This window comes from Drosophila persimilis, unplaced genomic scaffold, assembly GCF_003286085.1.
Source record: "Drosophila persimilis strain 14011-0111.01,24,50 unplaced genomic scaffold, DperRS2 tig00000002-arrow-pilon, whole genome shotgun sequence".
In the NCBI taxonomy this organism is placed as follows: Eukaryota; Metazoa; Arthropoda; class Insecta; order Diptera; family Drosophilidae; genus Drosophila; species Drosophila persimilis.
Window position 1 is genome coordinate 5,390,731 of NW_020825289.1, and position 15,795 is coordinate 5,406,525.

General features: G+C 46.9%; 3 protein-coding genes across 5 annotated transcripts; 2 read left to right on the forward strand and 1 right to left on the reverse strand.

The window, feature by feature from the left end:
* Window positions 1-1,638: 1,638 nt before the first annotated feature.
* On the forward strand, window positions 1,639-4,241 carry LOC6590486 (prohibitin-2). 2 transcript variants are annotated; one of them, XM_026986811.1, is made up of 7 exons: window positions 1,674-1,690; window positions 1,778-1,922; window positions 2,243-2,589; window positions 2,651-2,884; window positions 2,977-3,054; window positions 3,117-3,216; window positions 3,949-4,241. In XM_026986811.1, the coding sequence occupies exons 2-7, from the start codon at window positions 1,790-1,792 to the stop codon at window positions 4,077-4,079; spliced, it is 1,023 nt and encodes a 340-aa protein (XP_026842612.1). In that variant the 5' UTR covers window positions 1,674-1,690; window positions 1,778-1,789; the 3' UTR covers window positions 4,080-4,241. The 2 variants fall into 2 exon arrangements, with proteins under 2 accessions (XP_002015755.2, XP_026842612.1); XM_002015719.2 differs by lacking the exons at window positions 1,674-1,690; window positions 3,117-3,216; window positions 3,949-4,241 and adding an exon at window positions 1,639-1,655 and having other exon boundaries at window positions 2,651-2,981.
* Window positions 4,191-10,992, reverse strand: LOC6590488 (kelch-like protein 17). The gene is made up of 6 exons (XM_026986808.1): window positions 10,821-10,992; window positions 8,001-8,205; window positions 7,617-7,800; window positions 6,787-6,883; window positions 5,366-6,698; window positions 4,191-5,299 (listed from the first exon to the last, which is right to left on the reverse strand). Exons 2-6 carry the CDS (start codon window positions 8,024-8,026, stop codon window positions 5,086-5,088), a joined length of 1,854 nt encoding a protein of 617 aa, XP_026842609.1. The 5' UTR covers window positions 8,027-8,205; window positions 10,821-10,992; the 3' UTR covers window positions 4,191-5,085.
* A 1,576-nt stretch (window positions 10,993-12,568) lies between these two features.
* On the forward strand, window positions 12,569-15,770 carry LOC6590489. Of its 2 annotated transcripts, none has more exons than XM_002015722.2 (3): window positions 12,569-12,725; window positions 14,467-14,997; window positions 15,059-15,770. In XM_002015722.2, exons 1-3 carry the CDS (start codon window positions 12,662-12,664, stop codon window positions 15,379-15,381), a joined length of 918 nt encoding a protein of 305 aa, XP_002015758.2. In that variant the 5' UTR covers window positions 12,569-12,661; the 3' UTR covers window positions 15,382-15,770. The 2 variants fall into 2 exon arrangements, with proteins under 2 accessions (XP_002015758.2, XP_026841026.1); XM_026985225.1 differs by having other exon boundaries at window positions 15,062-15,770.
* Window positions 15,771-15,795: the final 25 nt, after the last annotated feature.

Consider the following 15,795-nt stretch of genomic DNA (forward strand, 5'->3'; position numbering starts at 1 on the left):
TTGGATCATATTTCGGGAGGGCAATCCTAACTTGTGCTTTTAGCGAAACAAATTCGAAAATTCAAGGAATTTTCCGCGACACTTCAGATGCTAATAACACAACGGAAGACCTCTTAGAATTTGGTTAAATGATAAAGCCTTAACAACGTGCTATAATTAATAACCCTAATCTAATCGTTGATGCCAATATTAATTACAAATCCATCAGTGAACAATTTAGGGCGAGCGTCATAAAGCCATCGAACGTTTATCTGGCACTTCCGTATCAGGGCTAAGCAATAAACTCGTAAACAAAGAGAAAATCCTCAAATCGCAGCCGAAACAAACCATTGTCATGCTTTGCAAGCAAACCTTAGGACTGTCGTGATAAGGTGGAGTGGCAACGAGACGTCAAAAAACCTCATAAATTCAGGGGAATCTATTAAGATTAAGTATAGATAGAAAAAACCCACAGGGAGCTTCAATTATACAGTTTGGTTAGCTTATTTTTAACATAACTCAGTTCCAGAAAACTTATTTTTTCCTGTTTAATTTACATACATATGTATACAAATCTACATGCAAGTTCAAATTTATATTCAAAATTCAAACTGCGCGCTCAACAAATTGCCATTCGCTGCGCACGTGAACTCTAAATAATATTACCTAACGCGTTCACTAACATCGTATATTCAACCAATTTATTGACCTCAACTCTCATATTCGTGGTGTTGTTATAAACACGTGTTTCATCAAAATACAATACATGCGATTATTTAAAATTAGTTAATCTTGTAGAAAATTGATTCATCAATCGTATAAAATTATGTGGGCAAAGCTGAGAGATCTATATAGCTGGGAATATTCGACGGCAGAAAGAATAACCAAGAATTAGTCGTCATAACCGGTTGACAACTGGGGGAAATGGCTGTTACAGAACTGTGATTATGTTTGTCATCCCAGGCAAAAACAATTTATTTTTAATATTTTTTAGTATTATTCAATATTATTTAATTTTATTTTCAATATTTCAACGATATTTTAAAACTTATTGTCTTCTTGTAGGGACCAAGAATAGGTATCAGGATCGAGATATATACATATACAAAACACTCATCATATACATGTCTAAAAAATGTCAACTTAAGAAAAGGTCTTTATTAGTTACGTTTTATCTTCATATCAATATTTATACTTTCATATAAATTTAACAAAATAGGGTATACAAAGGCATATACTACGGCTTACACGCAATACAGCGACTCTTTTTTGTTGAACTTTTTCGTTGAAACCTTTTTTTACAATAAATAAAATAAAAGCAAGTGGTTAAAATAAGCCAGTTAGGTAGAAAATTCATTCATTAATCGGATAAAATATTCGACGGAACATCAAAATTGAGCAATATGCTTTCCAATATTCGACGGAGAACGATTAACCCATTGCAAGCCAAGGGGGTATTTCAATTTTTCACCGACAATAATGAATATTTATTAATGTTAGCGTAGTTGAGGTGAAAGTTAGCGTGGTTATTTTTAAGTTCAGAAGAAACATGGCATGAATCTACAAGAAGAATTTTCAAGCCTTAATATATTCCGCCACTTACCTCAAGTAGTTAAACTTTTTAAATAGAGGGGGCTTAGTGGACTAAGTTCGATTTCTTATCGATAAGAATTCAGGTAAATAGAACGTGCGGCTTTTCTTTTTGTGCGATGTAATTATGAAATTTCCGTTTATTAAATCAAAGCAGGCTCTGAAATAGTTGAAGAGACAGATTCTCAGTATAAACTTCTTCATTTAGATTACAAACAACATGGCGCAAAGCAAACTGAATGATCTTGCGGGCAAGCTGGGCAAAGGTGGGCCACCTGGACTGGGTATTGGACTGAAGCTCCTGGCGGCCGCAGGAGCTGTAGCCTATGGTGTTAGCCAGTCCTTTTACACAGGTAACTGGGAAATGGGATTGAAAAAATGTCGAAAATTAATGGATAATAGCAGAAACACGAATGCCGAAGCGGCATGTGCACATAACCTCAACCCTACTGAGTGCCGATGTGTGAGTGTATGCGAGGGCCTGGGCTATCTCCATATTTCATAACTATTAAAAAGCCTTGCACAACCTTTGCTTGAATAGAATCTGGATTTATTTTGCAGACTGCGTAGACCCATCCATGATATATAGTTCTGGCAACTTCATATATTTCCACTTCCAATATTTCATCTGAACATGATTGCATAACCAAACTCCATATTTTGTTGCTTGCAGTCGACGGCGGTCACCGCGCCATCATTTTTAACCGCGTTGGCGGCATACAGAATGATATATTCTCGGAGGGTCTGCATGTCCGCATTCCATGGTTCCAGTATCCCATCATCTATGATATTCGCTCCCGTCCCCGTAAAATTGCCTCGCCGACGGGCTCGAAAGACTTGCAGATGATCAACATTTCACTGCGTGTGCTGTCGCGTCCCGACTCTCTGAACCTTCCCTCCCTGCACAAGCAGCTGGGCGTGGACTACGACGAGAAGGTGCTGCCCTCCATCTGCAATGAGGTGTTGAAGAGCGTGATCGCCAAGTTCAATGCCTCGCAGTTGATTACACAGCGTCAGCAGGTGAGTGGCTTGAGCACAATCAGATCTGATTTGATTCTAAACGAGAATTCCTTGTGTGAAGGTGTCGCTTTTGATCCGCAAGGAGCTGGTCGAGCGTGCCCGCGACTTCAACATCATTCTGGACGATGTCTCCCTCACCGAGCTGAGCTTCGGCAAGGAATACACTGCCGCCATCGAGGCAAAACAGGTGGCCCAGCAGGAGGCGCAGCGCGCCGTCTTCTTTGTGGAGCGGGCCAAGCAAGAGAAGCAACAGAAGATTGTTCAGGCTGAGGGTGAAGCAGAGGCAGCGAAAATGATATCCTTTTACAAACACACAAACTTTATCTTTCGATTTAGCAATTGCCATTTGATTTGTCCCCTGGTTTTTCCCTTAACCGATATGTTTACTTAGGTCTGGCCGTGAAGCAGAACCCAGCTTATCTGAAGCTGCGCAAGCTACGTGCCGCACAAAGCATTGCCCGCACGGTATGATATTCACCTCAATATCGATCTCAATGTGAATCTCAACATTTTCCCTTTCTTTACAGATTGCCACCTCACAGAACAAGGTCTACCTGTCGGCGGACAGCTTGATGTTGAACATTCAGGACTCTGCCTTCGATGACATGACCGAGAAGGTTTACAAAAGTAAATAGCTCTCGTTTTGATTAACAAAAAGAGTTTACTTTTAAGTTGAACGGTTTCTGATTTTGGTTCCAATCACTGGCCAATACATAGATAGCCTTAATATTTGAGTAATTTCAAACACGTTCTTCGTACTCTCTCTTTTTGCTACATCAATTTCGTTTTGTTTACGTTTCTCCAATCCTTCCGCGCAACACAGTAGCTGGCGACTTGGACTAAGAATCGACCAATATTCCTTGTTGTTAATTAATTCTTATCCCATATTTTCGAGGTAGTGCCTAAGTACCGTTTAGTTTTAACCACTCTCAAGCGGCTTGTCGTCTTCATTTTTTCACGAATTGCCTGCTCTGGTTGTGCGTTGGCCTTGCCTTTCGGAGAGAGCTTCATCCCACATCATCTTCGAATCGCAAGCGCCAAGGCGCAGCAGAGCACAGCGGGCCAAGCGCCCGCAGTTTGTGAGGTAGGGAGTCGACGAAGGCAGATGGCCGCATCAGCATTTAACGTTCATTGTCCCATCATCAATAATCAAGTGAAACTGAGACTTATAATAAATGCGTACTGAGAACTGTCGATCTGTACTTGTCGCTTGCTTGGTCGTCCATTGGTCATGGCCGATTGTTGATATTGGTTTTAGCTCCCACCGGTTGCTGCACACACTCGTGAAAAAACGAACTGACGTGTCCACCCAGCACTTGTTCGACTCTTCAATAATCACCATCCCCATCATTCTTACAGTTGGCACGGGCTTGCCCAAGGATTGGATTAATCCAGGAAAAATGATCGCTGCATCGGGCAATCAGCTGGGGCAGGAGGACGGCAACAACGTGGGCAAGGTGGCACGCAAGACAGCGGAACGGATGATTTGATTCGGGCACTGATTGGGGCACGGCACTCTTCCACAATCCTAGTACAAATATCAAGATATTCAAGAGGGGAACGAACGCCGCTTGACTCTGACCGACTTCAAATACGAAACATTTACTTATCATTATAATTGCGTGTATAAAATACATAAGAATAGTACATAAGAGTGTATATGGTATATAATTTATGTGTATAGAGATTTATGTATGTAAATTGTAGGCAGATTAGGTTGCTTCTCCATGTTTGTTGTTTGATGTCCTTGCTAGCAGACTATCCAGACCCCTGCGGCATTCCCATGTGATGTGGATGTGTGGTAGGGTGTGTGGGCGTGTCTAATGTAAGAGATGTTGACTAGAAATATGTGGTTGTAGCTATGTTTTCCTATGTGTGGCATGTGTAACGGGAATCCCGTTTTGCATTCATACTGTAGTCCGTCCATGTTGAGCAATCGAACAACCGCCAGGGGCCGGTCCTCGGTGGTGGCTGCTCGCATCTCCGTCATGATGAATAGTCGCACTTATGCGAGTATCTATTCCTATATATATATCTATAATTTATAACGAACTGAACAATCAATCAAATTCCTGCATTAGGCGTGGGGTTAGCTTTGTATGTAAGTGTTTTGTAGTTGGCTTAAAAACGACGCGACATAGACCAGGATCAGGCTGTCGCCGGTGGCTTTACTCCTCCTCCGGCTCCTGTCCCGCTGGTGGCACTGCTGCCACTCTCACTGCCGCTGCCACTTCCACTGCTGCTGCTGGCGTTGCTGTTGGTTCTCCGGGTCTCGGCCAGGCCGGGCGTATCGCGACGGTGGCGGCGCAATGTGGAACTAGCTGAGGGCGCCGAGCTGCTCAATGCAATGTTGGCCGTGAAGGCAGCCGCCTCCGCGCGACTGGGAACGGTCAGAGTGCCTCCGGTTACTGATGCTGCTACTGCTGCCGATCCGTTGGTGTTGCTAGCTACGCTCGCTGACGCAGCGGCAAAAGACTCGCTGATGCTGGCCAAGGGTCATAAGTTCGTCGTCTGCACCAGTCCTCGCTCCAGATGAAAGCACTCTAGCACAGCAGCGCCCACGGAACTGCGTCGGGCCACCATGGCATTGACCACGCTCCACTTGTTGAGACGCGGGTCATAGCGTTCCACCGAATTCAGCGAGGAGCTGCCATCATTGCCGCCCAGGGCGAACAAGGCGCCCTCCACCTCGACCACTTCGTGAGTTGATCTGAAAGGAAATCGAATCATCCGTAATCATTTACAACCCAAGCATGAAATAACCACAGTTTCCTACCTGCGCGAATGCATGGCTGCAATAGGCTCCCAAGTGTTACGCCTTAGATTGTACCGCTCGCCGCTGGACATGCACATGGTCCCATCGTTTCCGCCAATGCAGTACAGGTGGCCATCGGTGGAGGCCACTCCACAGCTGCTGCGCCGTGCGGTCATGCTGGGAACAGGCTGCCAGCGACCCACGCGCGGATCAAAGCGTTCGACACTCGACTGATAGTTGGTGGAGTCGAACCCGCCCAGGCTGTAGATGCAGTTCTCCAGCACGGCCAGGCGGCAGTAGCGACGTCGCGTGCTCATGGCCGGACAGGAGCTCCAGATGCCGGTGAGCGGATCATAGCGTTCCATGCTGCTGAGGCAGGAGGCACCGTCGTAGCCGCCGCACACGTAGATGAGGGCGTCGTAGGAGCAGATACCCAGGCAGCTTCTCTTGGTGCCCATCGGGGTGATGTTGCTCCACTTGTTGGTCAGCGGATTGTAGCTCTCGGCCGTGGCCAGATCGCTGACCCCGTCGTAACCGCCGACCACGTAGAGCTGCTTGTGCAGCGACGTGACCCCGGATCGGGAGCGACGCCACAGCATGGGGGCCACCGGACTCCAGGTGTTGCTCCTCGGATTGTACACCTCGCACTCGTTGTGGATGGCGAAGAGGCTGCCCCCGCCGACGGCGAACACATACGGCTTCATGCCCTCTGGTCGCCGCTCCTGGGTACGCTGACTGCCCATCACGCTGCGCTGCTCCGGCAAAAGATGGTACTTCATGGCCTCCAGCAGCAGCTCCTTGCACTCGGAGTCGTCGCGCATCAGGGTCTCCGCCTCCACACAGCTCATGAGGAAGTCGCGACTGACGAGGGGCAGGCGCACGTGGGACATCAGCTCTGACGTGTGCAGTCGCCGCGTGGCCAGATCGTGCTTGACCCAGTTGACCACCGCCATGAAGACCTTCTCTTCGGAGCTGATGTTCAGCTGGCTGTTCGATATCAGCTCCCTGACCTCCTCGAAGGGCAGCAGCAGGAATTCCTCTGTACCTACCACCTGCTGGAAGTTCTGCAGCGCGTACTTGTGGGATCGGGTGTGCAGCTCCTTGCACGAGTGGGCATCCGCAAAGCTGCGGATCCCAAGACAATTGGAGGGATGCAGCTGTCGCAGCAGAAACTTGCAGCACGCGTCGCGCACCGAATGCATCTGCAGCAGTCCCGATGCGGGCAGCAGGACCTGCACGTTCTGCTCGGTGATTGTGATCTCTCCGGTGTAGGTGTAGTCGATCAGCTGGCGTAGAGCGGTGCTGTCCACGTCATGGAGCCGGACCAGGCCCTGAGTGCGTTCGAGCATGTCATCTGGAATGAATAGAGAATCGGGTGAGTAATGAATGAAGCAGCTCTCATTCCCCTTGCCCTGGCAAGCATCTCGTTGAACTCCACTCACCGTTGAACATCGCATAGAAATAGGGCGAGACAGAGGCCAGCACCACTCGATGGGCATGGATGGTGTCGCCGCCCACCTCCAGACGAACGTCGCAGAGCTGAAAGGATAGTAGAAGGGCCATTACCACAGGCTGTTGACACATGGAGTACAGTTCCCTTCCGATGGGGCCAGGCAAAAGTGTCGCTTTACAAATCCGATTAATTCCTGGCTACGTGCTCAATTTTGCAGTGCTCCTCCTGCCCCGCTTGCATCCTTACAAGAGCCAACTTACTCCAGACATACCTAGTCCATTAATAACTTTCGAATGAGTCCCCTCCTGGCTGTCAATGCCCTCGATTGAAAACCATCTTTGATGGCAAAGTGTCGCTTACATCATGGCTCGATTCTGGCTAAGGCCAAGTCGCCCGGTGGGGCTCTAAAACGGCAATTTGTTCAGATGGCCCCACCCCCACCTCTGCTGAACTCTGTGCTGGGGGTGGGGCTGGGTGACAATTAATTTTGCCGACTGGCCAAATAAAGAGAAACGAAAGAAAGAAATTAAGTATGCGGCATGTGGGACCGCGTCAACTAAAACAATGGCGGCGGCCTCAATCACGCGCCCATTCTAAATAAATATTTTAATTATGTTCACGCCTAATGCAATTAGTATGGCAATATCAAGATCTGTCAATTAATCGGAAAGTTTTCAATGCCCTTTCAAGAACATTCACTGGGGGGGAAACTTCTTCTTCTTTAGCTGATACCTAAATAATAGGATATTCTGACTAGCTCTAGTGCTCCAGACCTCTCAATGTTCTATCCCCTAGCAAGTTTGATGGAAGGTGACATACCTGAGCATTAGTTCTCATCTGGTTGATGGCCGCAAAGGAGGCAATGCAATGTCCTGGATTCTGATGATGCGCCTGTGGCAAGACCTCCTCGTTGGGTCCCGGTGGGCTCAGATCGCTGGGCGTTTGTGTAGAATTGTTGCTGGTGGTGGTGACATCCTCGTTGTTGCCACTCGCCTCTCCCGAGCTGCAACAGAATCAAATTTTATAATCATAATGATGATGGGGGCGCCAAGCTGTCGCAGGAAGCATGAAAATTCCCCGGCCATAGTCCGGGGGTTGTTTATGCTCATGTTCATGTTTATGCTATGCCAGGGAGCGCTCTGTTTTCGGGGGTGGAATGGTGTCGATGGGGAGACTCCAGCTCCAATTTCACCGTCTACTTACTGATTTGATTTCACAGGCAAAAACATTGCGGCTTCGTCTGTTGATGGTTTGGTTTATGTTTATATTGATGTGGATGCTTATGTTGCTATTTCCTTATCGCAAGGCAGCAGCTACTCTTCCTTCTAGCGCATCTTCCCCTGCTTTGGTCCTCGGTTTGTTCAGTCTTTTCATTGGCAGTTCAGTTCAACTCTGACTCTAACTCCAGCTGAAATGAAGGCCAAAAATCAATACCCGGGACAATTGTTGTGGCCACCCGCACCCGCGTGGAATAGAGCCGAATTTAGGTCACTGGAGGGAGGGGGTGACATGATATCATTCCTGCGTTTTTGGCATGTCAAAGTGAAGTCGAAGCATCTGAATGAAACTAAAAACTGGGTTAAGTGTCCTCCCCATTCTCGTGGCCATTGTTTGTTCTCCCGTTTGATGCCTGATGGCAAAGCATTGTTAGGCCAGGCCGCGACTGGGGCTGCAAGAGGATCAGGAAATGGGGCCAGGATGTGGCTTGGCCAAATTGCTTGTCGCATGCAATTTGCACATTCTGCCAGCCACATTTCCCTCGTTTTGATGAATACTAAAATGGCAAGCGAATGGCAAACATCAACGAGGTGGGGTAGAGTTGAGTGCAGAGGAGAGCTTTCGTACCGCTCGGTGGAAAGTTCTCTTTGGGGTCAACAAAACGTGTCTCTGGCGGGGGACTGGGCTGCGTCTGGCTCTGGAGCTGTAGCTGTGGCTGTAGCTGTGGCTGTAGCTCCGACTGGAGCCAGCGGCATGTGTGTAAAACGAACGTCACGAATTTATCGCTGCATTAACAAAACGAGGCAACAGCTACAGAAATACACAGCCAGAGCTTGAAACATACTCGCACAAAAATTTCACTTTGCACACAAAACAAATTAACGACAATTTCAGTTTTGGTTTTAGTTTTTTTTTTTTTGTTGCCAGAGGGGCAGCCGCCTCTGCCATGCTTGAGGGCGCAATTGTGTTGGAGGGCAATGTACGGGCTCGGTCTCTACACAACGACACCCTCTTAAAAAGAAGCCCCATTAGGCAAATGTTTACTGCCCAGCAAAAGGCAAAAGCAGGCAAAGTGCTGGCGGCGGAGGAGGAGGAGGTGGAGAACAAGCTGCAATCGTGGGATAGCCCTCAATTCGCGGTGCATTCGCTGGGACCCCACTGCACGCTCCTCTTCCATTTTGGGCGGGGTCAGCACTCGTCACACTCGGCGTATGAGTAATTAAAGGCAAGCAGCCAGGGTCAGAATGCCTTGCGGTTGTCTCAGTAACAGAGCACAGCTAACGGTGCCTTGTGGCCAACACCAGCAGCAATGAAATTATGTTAAAAGTTAACTGGAAACACGATTAGTTCATGTTCGACACACACGCAAAGCCCCTGAAAAAGGGAGCGCGGACAGGAAAGGAAGCGGACGTACATAGGTGGTTAAGAGCAGGAAGTGGCTTTAGTTAAGGTGTAACTCTGGCTGACCTTCGGGTGGCGCAAAGTGGCGCGAGGGTGGCCAAAGCTTTTGCTTTAAATATAACACAAGCCCCACTAAAAATATGGTTATCAGAAGGGGAGCAGCAAGAGCATTGACAGGGAAAGAGAATCTGAGTGTATGTGTGTGTGAAATTCAAATTAACCAGCTAACGAGCCGGAGACGGAGCCAGAGCCAAAACGAGTGTATGCTCCACACGTAGCCCCCTCCCCACTACAAATGTGGGCAAAAACGATGGGAGAGTAGCCGCAGTCATTCAGTAATGCTTGGCGACAGACCGAAAAGCACCGCAGAAAAAACAACACCTGAAGAACCCAAAGTCGACAAAAAATTGTGCAAACATTGAACCGGTTGTACAATAGTTGTGTGTGGGGCAGCAGAACAGAACTCTGCTGGTGGGGCCCATTTGCTTGGTGGCCATCTACCTACTAAATGCCGTAGTATGTTCTCCACGTGACTGCGAAACTGAATTGCTACCTACTCGTATCTTAAAGATTTCGAATCTTGTTGCACGCTTCATTGATGATTAGTGGGTTCTGCTTATGCAGCATTGCATCATTGTCTAAGCGACTCCAAGGTTAACTGCTTTGGCATCAAGCGGAAGTGAAGCGATCGAGTCAGCCGTAATTACAGATAAATTAAATGACTAAGATGCAGATCTTGAGTCTTGAATTTGAATAGAGTCGGTTTGGCAGGGCATCCAGAGATCGTTCACTGAGCTTAGAAACATTTACCATATTTAGCACTTATGTATTTGCTTCCAGCCACAAGAGCATGCGGCTCTTGAGGCCGCCCCCAGAAATCAAGTGCCAGTGCGTGCTAGGCAAAGAGATTCCCACAATCCCCGAATATGGCTGAGAGTCACCCTCGCGGGATGTGGGCCAAGTAAACAGCGCACGGCCCACCAGCGGTGGGCAGCTGTCAGGCTTTCAGCCATTGAGCATACGCAGCGTAGGCCGACAGATTGTTCTATTTGGTAATCGTTGTGTGAATCGTTGGGTGGTAGAGGGACATAGAAAACACCACAACCCCCGGGACGCGATGAACGAAAGTGAGTGTGAAGCCCCGGAACGGGCAGTGGCGATTGTCAAAGCCGGCTTTTTCCGTACGGCATACGGCGGGTCGTCAACCTGCTGGCAGCGCGGGAAATGTGAAAACAGCCGTTTCCCCAATGGCGTCTGCGCACTCATCCGGCAACTCCAGATGGAGGCACACGGGGTGGCAGTTGGCTCCTGGCAATGCAACGGCATGTGCAGACCCTTACCCCAGTGTTCTGTTCTGTTCTGTCCTTTCCGACCAATAATGAAAGTATTTTTTGATTGCCACACCTTTTCCTCAACTTGAGTTGGAGTTTCTTTTGGGTGTCCCAATATTTTGCTTGGTTGTAACGGCACTTGAGCGGCACTTGGCGAGTCCTTTACCGGAATTCACTTTGCACCACGAATTTCGAATCGCTGCTAAGCCAATTATTCTGTCGCCTCCAACAACTGCGATGCGCAGGCTACAACTTCACGGCGCGAAAGCTCGAATTCGAGTGAGACCCACTAAGCACAGTGGTGAGGCCCCAATCCCAAGCAAAGCTTGCCGCTGGAGTGAAACGATATGGCAATGGAACGGCAAGAGAGCTTTTGCGGTAAGCGACGACTTTGCAATCCGCTACAGCTGGCAGTCCCATGTACAATGGGGCAGCAGTTATTATATATTAATGGATATCCTCTATGCATACTAGTCTCTCAGTTTTATCTCAAGAAAGTATCTTTATTATATCATCTATAGCCATAGGCAGGATAGTATTCAAAAGAAATACAGATGATGGGTGTGCTGCGTGTTGCAATGGATCATACTCTGATATCATTGGTATATACATATAAATAATTTAAAGATCCATAGCTATTTACAAACTAAACAATTGAGTAGCATGGTTCCTGCGGATTTTGGCTATGAACGTAGGTATGTATACATGTACATATGTATGTATGTGCTGCATGAGTAGAGTAAATTATTCAACTTTAAATTGAAGCTTTTGTTGTCCACTGTTGATCGAAACTTTGTTGAATGTTTTACAGGAAAGTTGCCGCCTGGAAGCGTGAAAACGTGGTAGCCTGGCTGTCTGCTGATGGCTCAATGGCTATTTTCTGGACTATTAAAACACGCCCAGAAGCTGCATGCGTTGCACACAAATCCAATTACGTATGCCACTGAAAAGGACCACCGGTCAGGGCAATGCAGTGGTGGGATGGGCAGCGCTGTCCAAGGCCCAAAGCTGGTCTGGCCAGAGTAGCACAATGGATGGCTGGGTGGCTGGACGGCTGGATGGCTAGATGGTACAATGGCCATTGGTGGAAAACCACTAGCCAGCCACTGACCCAATTATGTTAATACAAAATGAAAAATTGAAAAAGCGAAAAGTAAAGCCGTTGACGTCACATCAGACCGTTATCTGCCAACGGATTGACTTGGACGGGATATTGGCAAGGAGATGAGATGCAATACCAAAAACTACGAAAATTGCGCAATATGACAGGATAATTGCGTCCGTTGCCCGAATCTCGAGTCCCTTTGGAACACCTGAGCCTTATTGCCCCGTTAACAAGCCAATAGGAATTGGATTCAATGCAGCACTCGAAGCACAGACTCCTCGGACACTCGACTCCGCTTCCCATTCCTGTCTCTATTCCCATTCCAATTCCGAGTGCCATTGTCGTTGTCATTGCTCTGCATATTAGAAAATATCCCGGCTCAGGTCGCACTTGAAAAACCCCAAGCCAAAGCTAACAGGTCCGCGTCCAGAGGTGCTGCGCATGTCCCCAGCGTCGCCTTCGCCTTTGCTATCGGTGTCGCTGTCTCTGTCGTACGGCAACAGGTGCTCGCAGGGTGTGGGTGGGTGGCCAGTGGCATAGGATGCGTGTAGGATGCGATGGGTTGGTTACAGCTCGCATCCTGGTGGAGCTATAAAAACGCACGAGGTTCTCGCCTTCATGGTCAGTCGCTTTCCGAAGCTCCGCCGTGGAATTCGATCCTTCAAGTGGGAGCAGCAGTTCCTTTGTCCTTTGAAACTGTGTACAATTTAGCGGAGATGTGTTTCGAAACTATTTAGCCAAAAGGTTAGTCTTGAGGTTTCCTCTTCAAGGCAATGTAACGACGCTCTACCAGTGCTTCACTTTAAAATATGAACAAAATGTTGCTTCCATTGATGAGACCTTGGGTTCTGCCGCTGATGCTTCTATCTGCAGGTGAGTTTTTTGTTGCTTCTCCTCAAAACATTCCCTCACACTCGCATACGAAAAGTGCGTTTAATACTCGTCCCTAAATTCCATTGTAAGAAACAAAATGATTTCAAATACGGCAGATAGATAATACTGGATTACACCGATTTCGATCCACGACATTTGACTCTCATTAGAACAGTCCAATATAGTTTCAATTATAAAAACAAGTTATTTTACTTGAATGTAGCTATCTTCGTTTACAGTGGACGAATTTATATTAGAAGCATTTCAGTAAAAATTAAGAAAATCGGTTTTAACTTACATATTTTCATGATTAACTTCGTTTTCTTGAATATAACTTTAACTACAAATCTTGATCTATCTATGCCTAATTCGCTTTTCTTTTTTATGTTTAATGTTAGTTAATGTTCTCTAATGAGAATCCAACAAAAGTCACCCATCATCGCTTCGTGCCAAAATCCTTGAAAGCGACGTCCCTTGGTCTTTAATTGTTGGTGAAAACTCTCGCTCTCATCACCTAGATTTGTGGGAAATAAATCCAAATAAGAGTGTAGAAAGTGAAACTTTATAGACATGCTTGCGCCTGTTTTTGATTCAGCGTATAATTTTACATAGCAAATGAGAGTCAAAAGTCGTGGATGGCAATTTTTTTTTTAAATTTCCAAACTATTGTAATTTTGTACGAGTTTCGATTGGTACCATAAGCATTATTTTTCCAATCGCCTCTTTGAAACGTGAGATATTCTGACGGAAAGGCAGACGGATCGGAAACTCTTCCTTCTCGTAGCTATACCCCTATACTCTTCGAGTAATAGCTATAAATACGCTTATGATTAATACAGTGGAAAATCATTTATATTGATTATTTTGTAAAATATGATAGAGTAAACTCTATTCCTCGGTAGACAAAGTCCAAATGGGAGTCCGAAAATTATTAATCTAAGGTGTAAAGTGTAGTCAAAAGCGAGGTAACATTAAACGATCAGGGATGACCGCAAGGAGAACTAGATATGAAACTATGACTATGTAGGGTTATGTTATCTGTAGACTGGTTATCAGTTCAAATATAATAAACTAGTCAAGTAAATCAAGCGCAGCAGAGTAATTTTTGCACATTCTGAAACAATTTTCTCTTTATCATTGACATGGGCACTAGAGTGCACTACGACTATGTGCTCTTCAGTGATACACATTCATACATACTACGAAACTGAGCTGGCAACGGCTGCAACCAGTCAGATAGGAATATCATTTGGATGAATCAGAGAACATTTTTATATAAGTAATACAGTGGGAGATGTTTAGTACAGACCATACAGACCCTTTGTCTGTGAGAGAGAAAGGGAGAGATTAAGAAATATGCCTAAGTTGTATATATATTTTTAGGTAAAGTCCCACAATTAGTCCAGACAATGTCCGCAAGTAGAGTTTTCACTGTTACAATACAATACAAATCAGGCACAGGCATGTACAGAACGTATATTTAGAAGAGATCGCATCTGGTGGAAACCCCCACAAGATTATTTCGTGCAAATGAGGTTTTTCAGCGCTTGATTCGAAATTGAACATTGACCTTTGGATGAGGGAAACTGCTGCTCCTATCAGTAATTAACATCTGCAGGATTGCTGCGGAAATTGGACAGCACAGCGCACCCTTTTCAAGGTCACACCAAGTCTCATGTCTTATGAAAATCCTTGGAAAAGTCACTATTAATCGCCCATCGTCCCCCGATTCTTTCTACAGCAGCGCCGATGCGTTCGGCACCCCTCATCCGAGCAGAGGGGAAAACGGTGCCCTGGGACTTGCTGCCAGAGAGCCGAGAGCTCCTGCCGGACAGCGATTGGGGGTGGGTCCAGCCAGAAGCCCAGAAGTCATACCCATTCCAATTCCCATACCTTGATTATGTTGACAACGGAAGTCCTTTGCCAAAAACGAGGGCTGCGGAAATGGCAAACGAATTGGGCGATGCGGCAATGGCGGACTTTTTCCCGCCGTTTCCGGAGCTTCTGAGTCGACAATGGCGCCAGCGCCAGGAAAACTATATCAAACAGTTGTTGGTGCAGCAGAAGTGGCAATCTCCGCCAAAACCCAAGCCCAAGCGGTCGCCGATCCAATGGCCCTTCGACACGGGCAGTCGGGAGGATGCGGAGCAGCCGCCGCCAGATGAACCGCGCTATCCGTACGCCTACTTCTGGCCCAACGGACAGCGGCCCGGGAAGCGCAAGAACCATTTGCAGACGCAGTCTCTGCGGTACATGCCCTCGATCAGTGCTGGTGGGTAGCCGGGGCTTGTCCCGTCTCGATGCCTCTGAGTGTTGTTTTCGTCTTCTTCTAGGAGCCATGACCAATCTGGGCAACTTTTTCAACCATCTTGAGGAAAACGTGCGCTTTGCGGAGCGGTCGCATCTGGGCGAGTCGGAGGCACGCCTGCTGGAGGGCAAACATCCCCATCCGCTCCAAATGAAAGCCACCCCAAACGCGACAGAGGACCCAGTGCAGCAGCAGGTTCAGGACCACAAGACCTCGAAGCTGCTGCACGCCATACGCAATTACCGACCCTCGCAGAAGATCCGCTCGCTGGTGTCGCGCAATCCGCAGGGCTATCGCGGCTCGCAGCTCATCGATCCCAGCTACATGTGGCTGGGACTGGGCAAATAACAGTAAGCCCGTCGATGGCCGACTCTTATAGCCATATGACATTAGACTTTGCCAACAAGATATCAAGACGCACAATGAGTGTCTCCATACAAGTTTCCCGTAAAAAACACTCATACCAAACCCAAACACGGTCAAACGCAATTCGAATTTGGTTCGAGTGACCGAGTATCTCTCCCTCAAACTGCCAAAAGGTATTGTACTAATTTCAACAGGTCTCTGCATGCTTTTCTCCATAAGACTATGTCTGTTTTTGCGGTTACTTCAGTTGTCAATGTCTAATGTCATATGGCCATTAACACCATAAAATGTGCAGCTGCGCTGCTTTTTCTTTGTAGGCCCCAAATTATTGTTTGTTTTTTAGTATGTGTTAAAAATATATTTAGAGGAATCAGCAAAAATGGCAAATATTCTTTT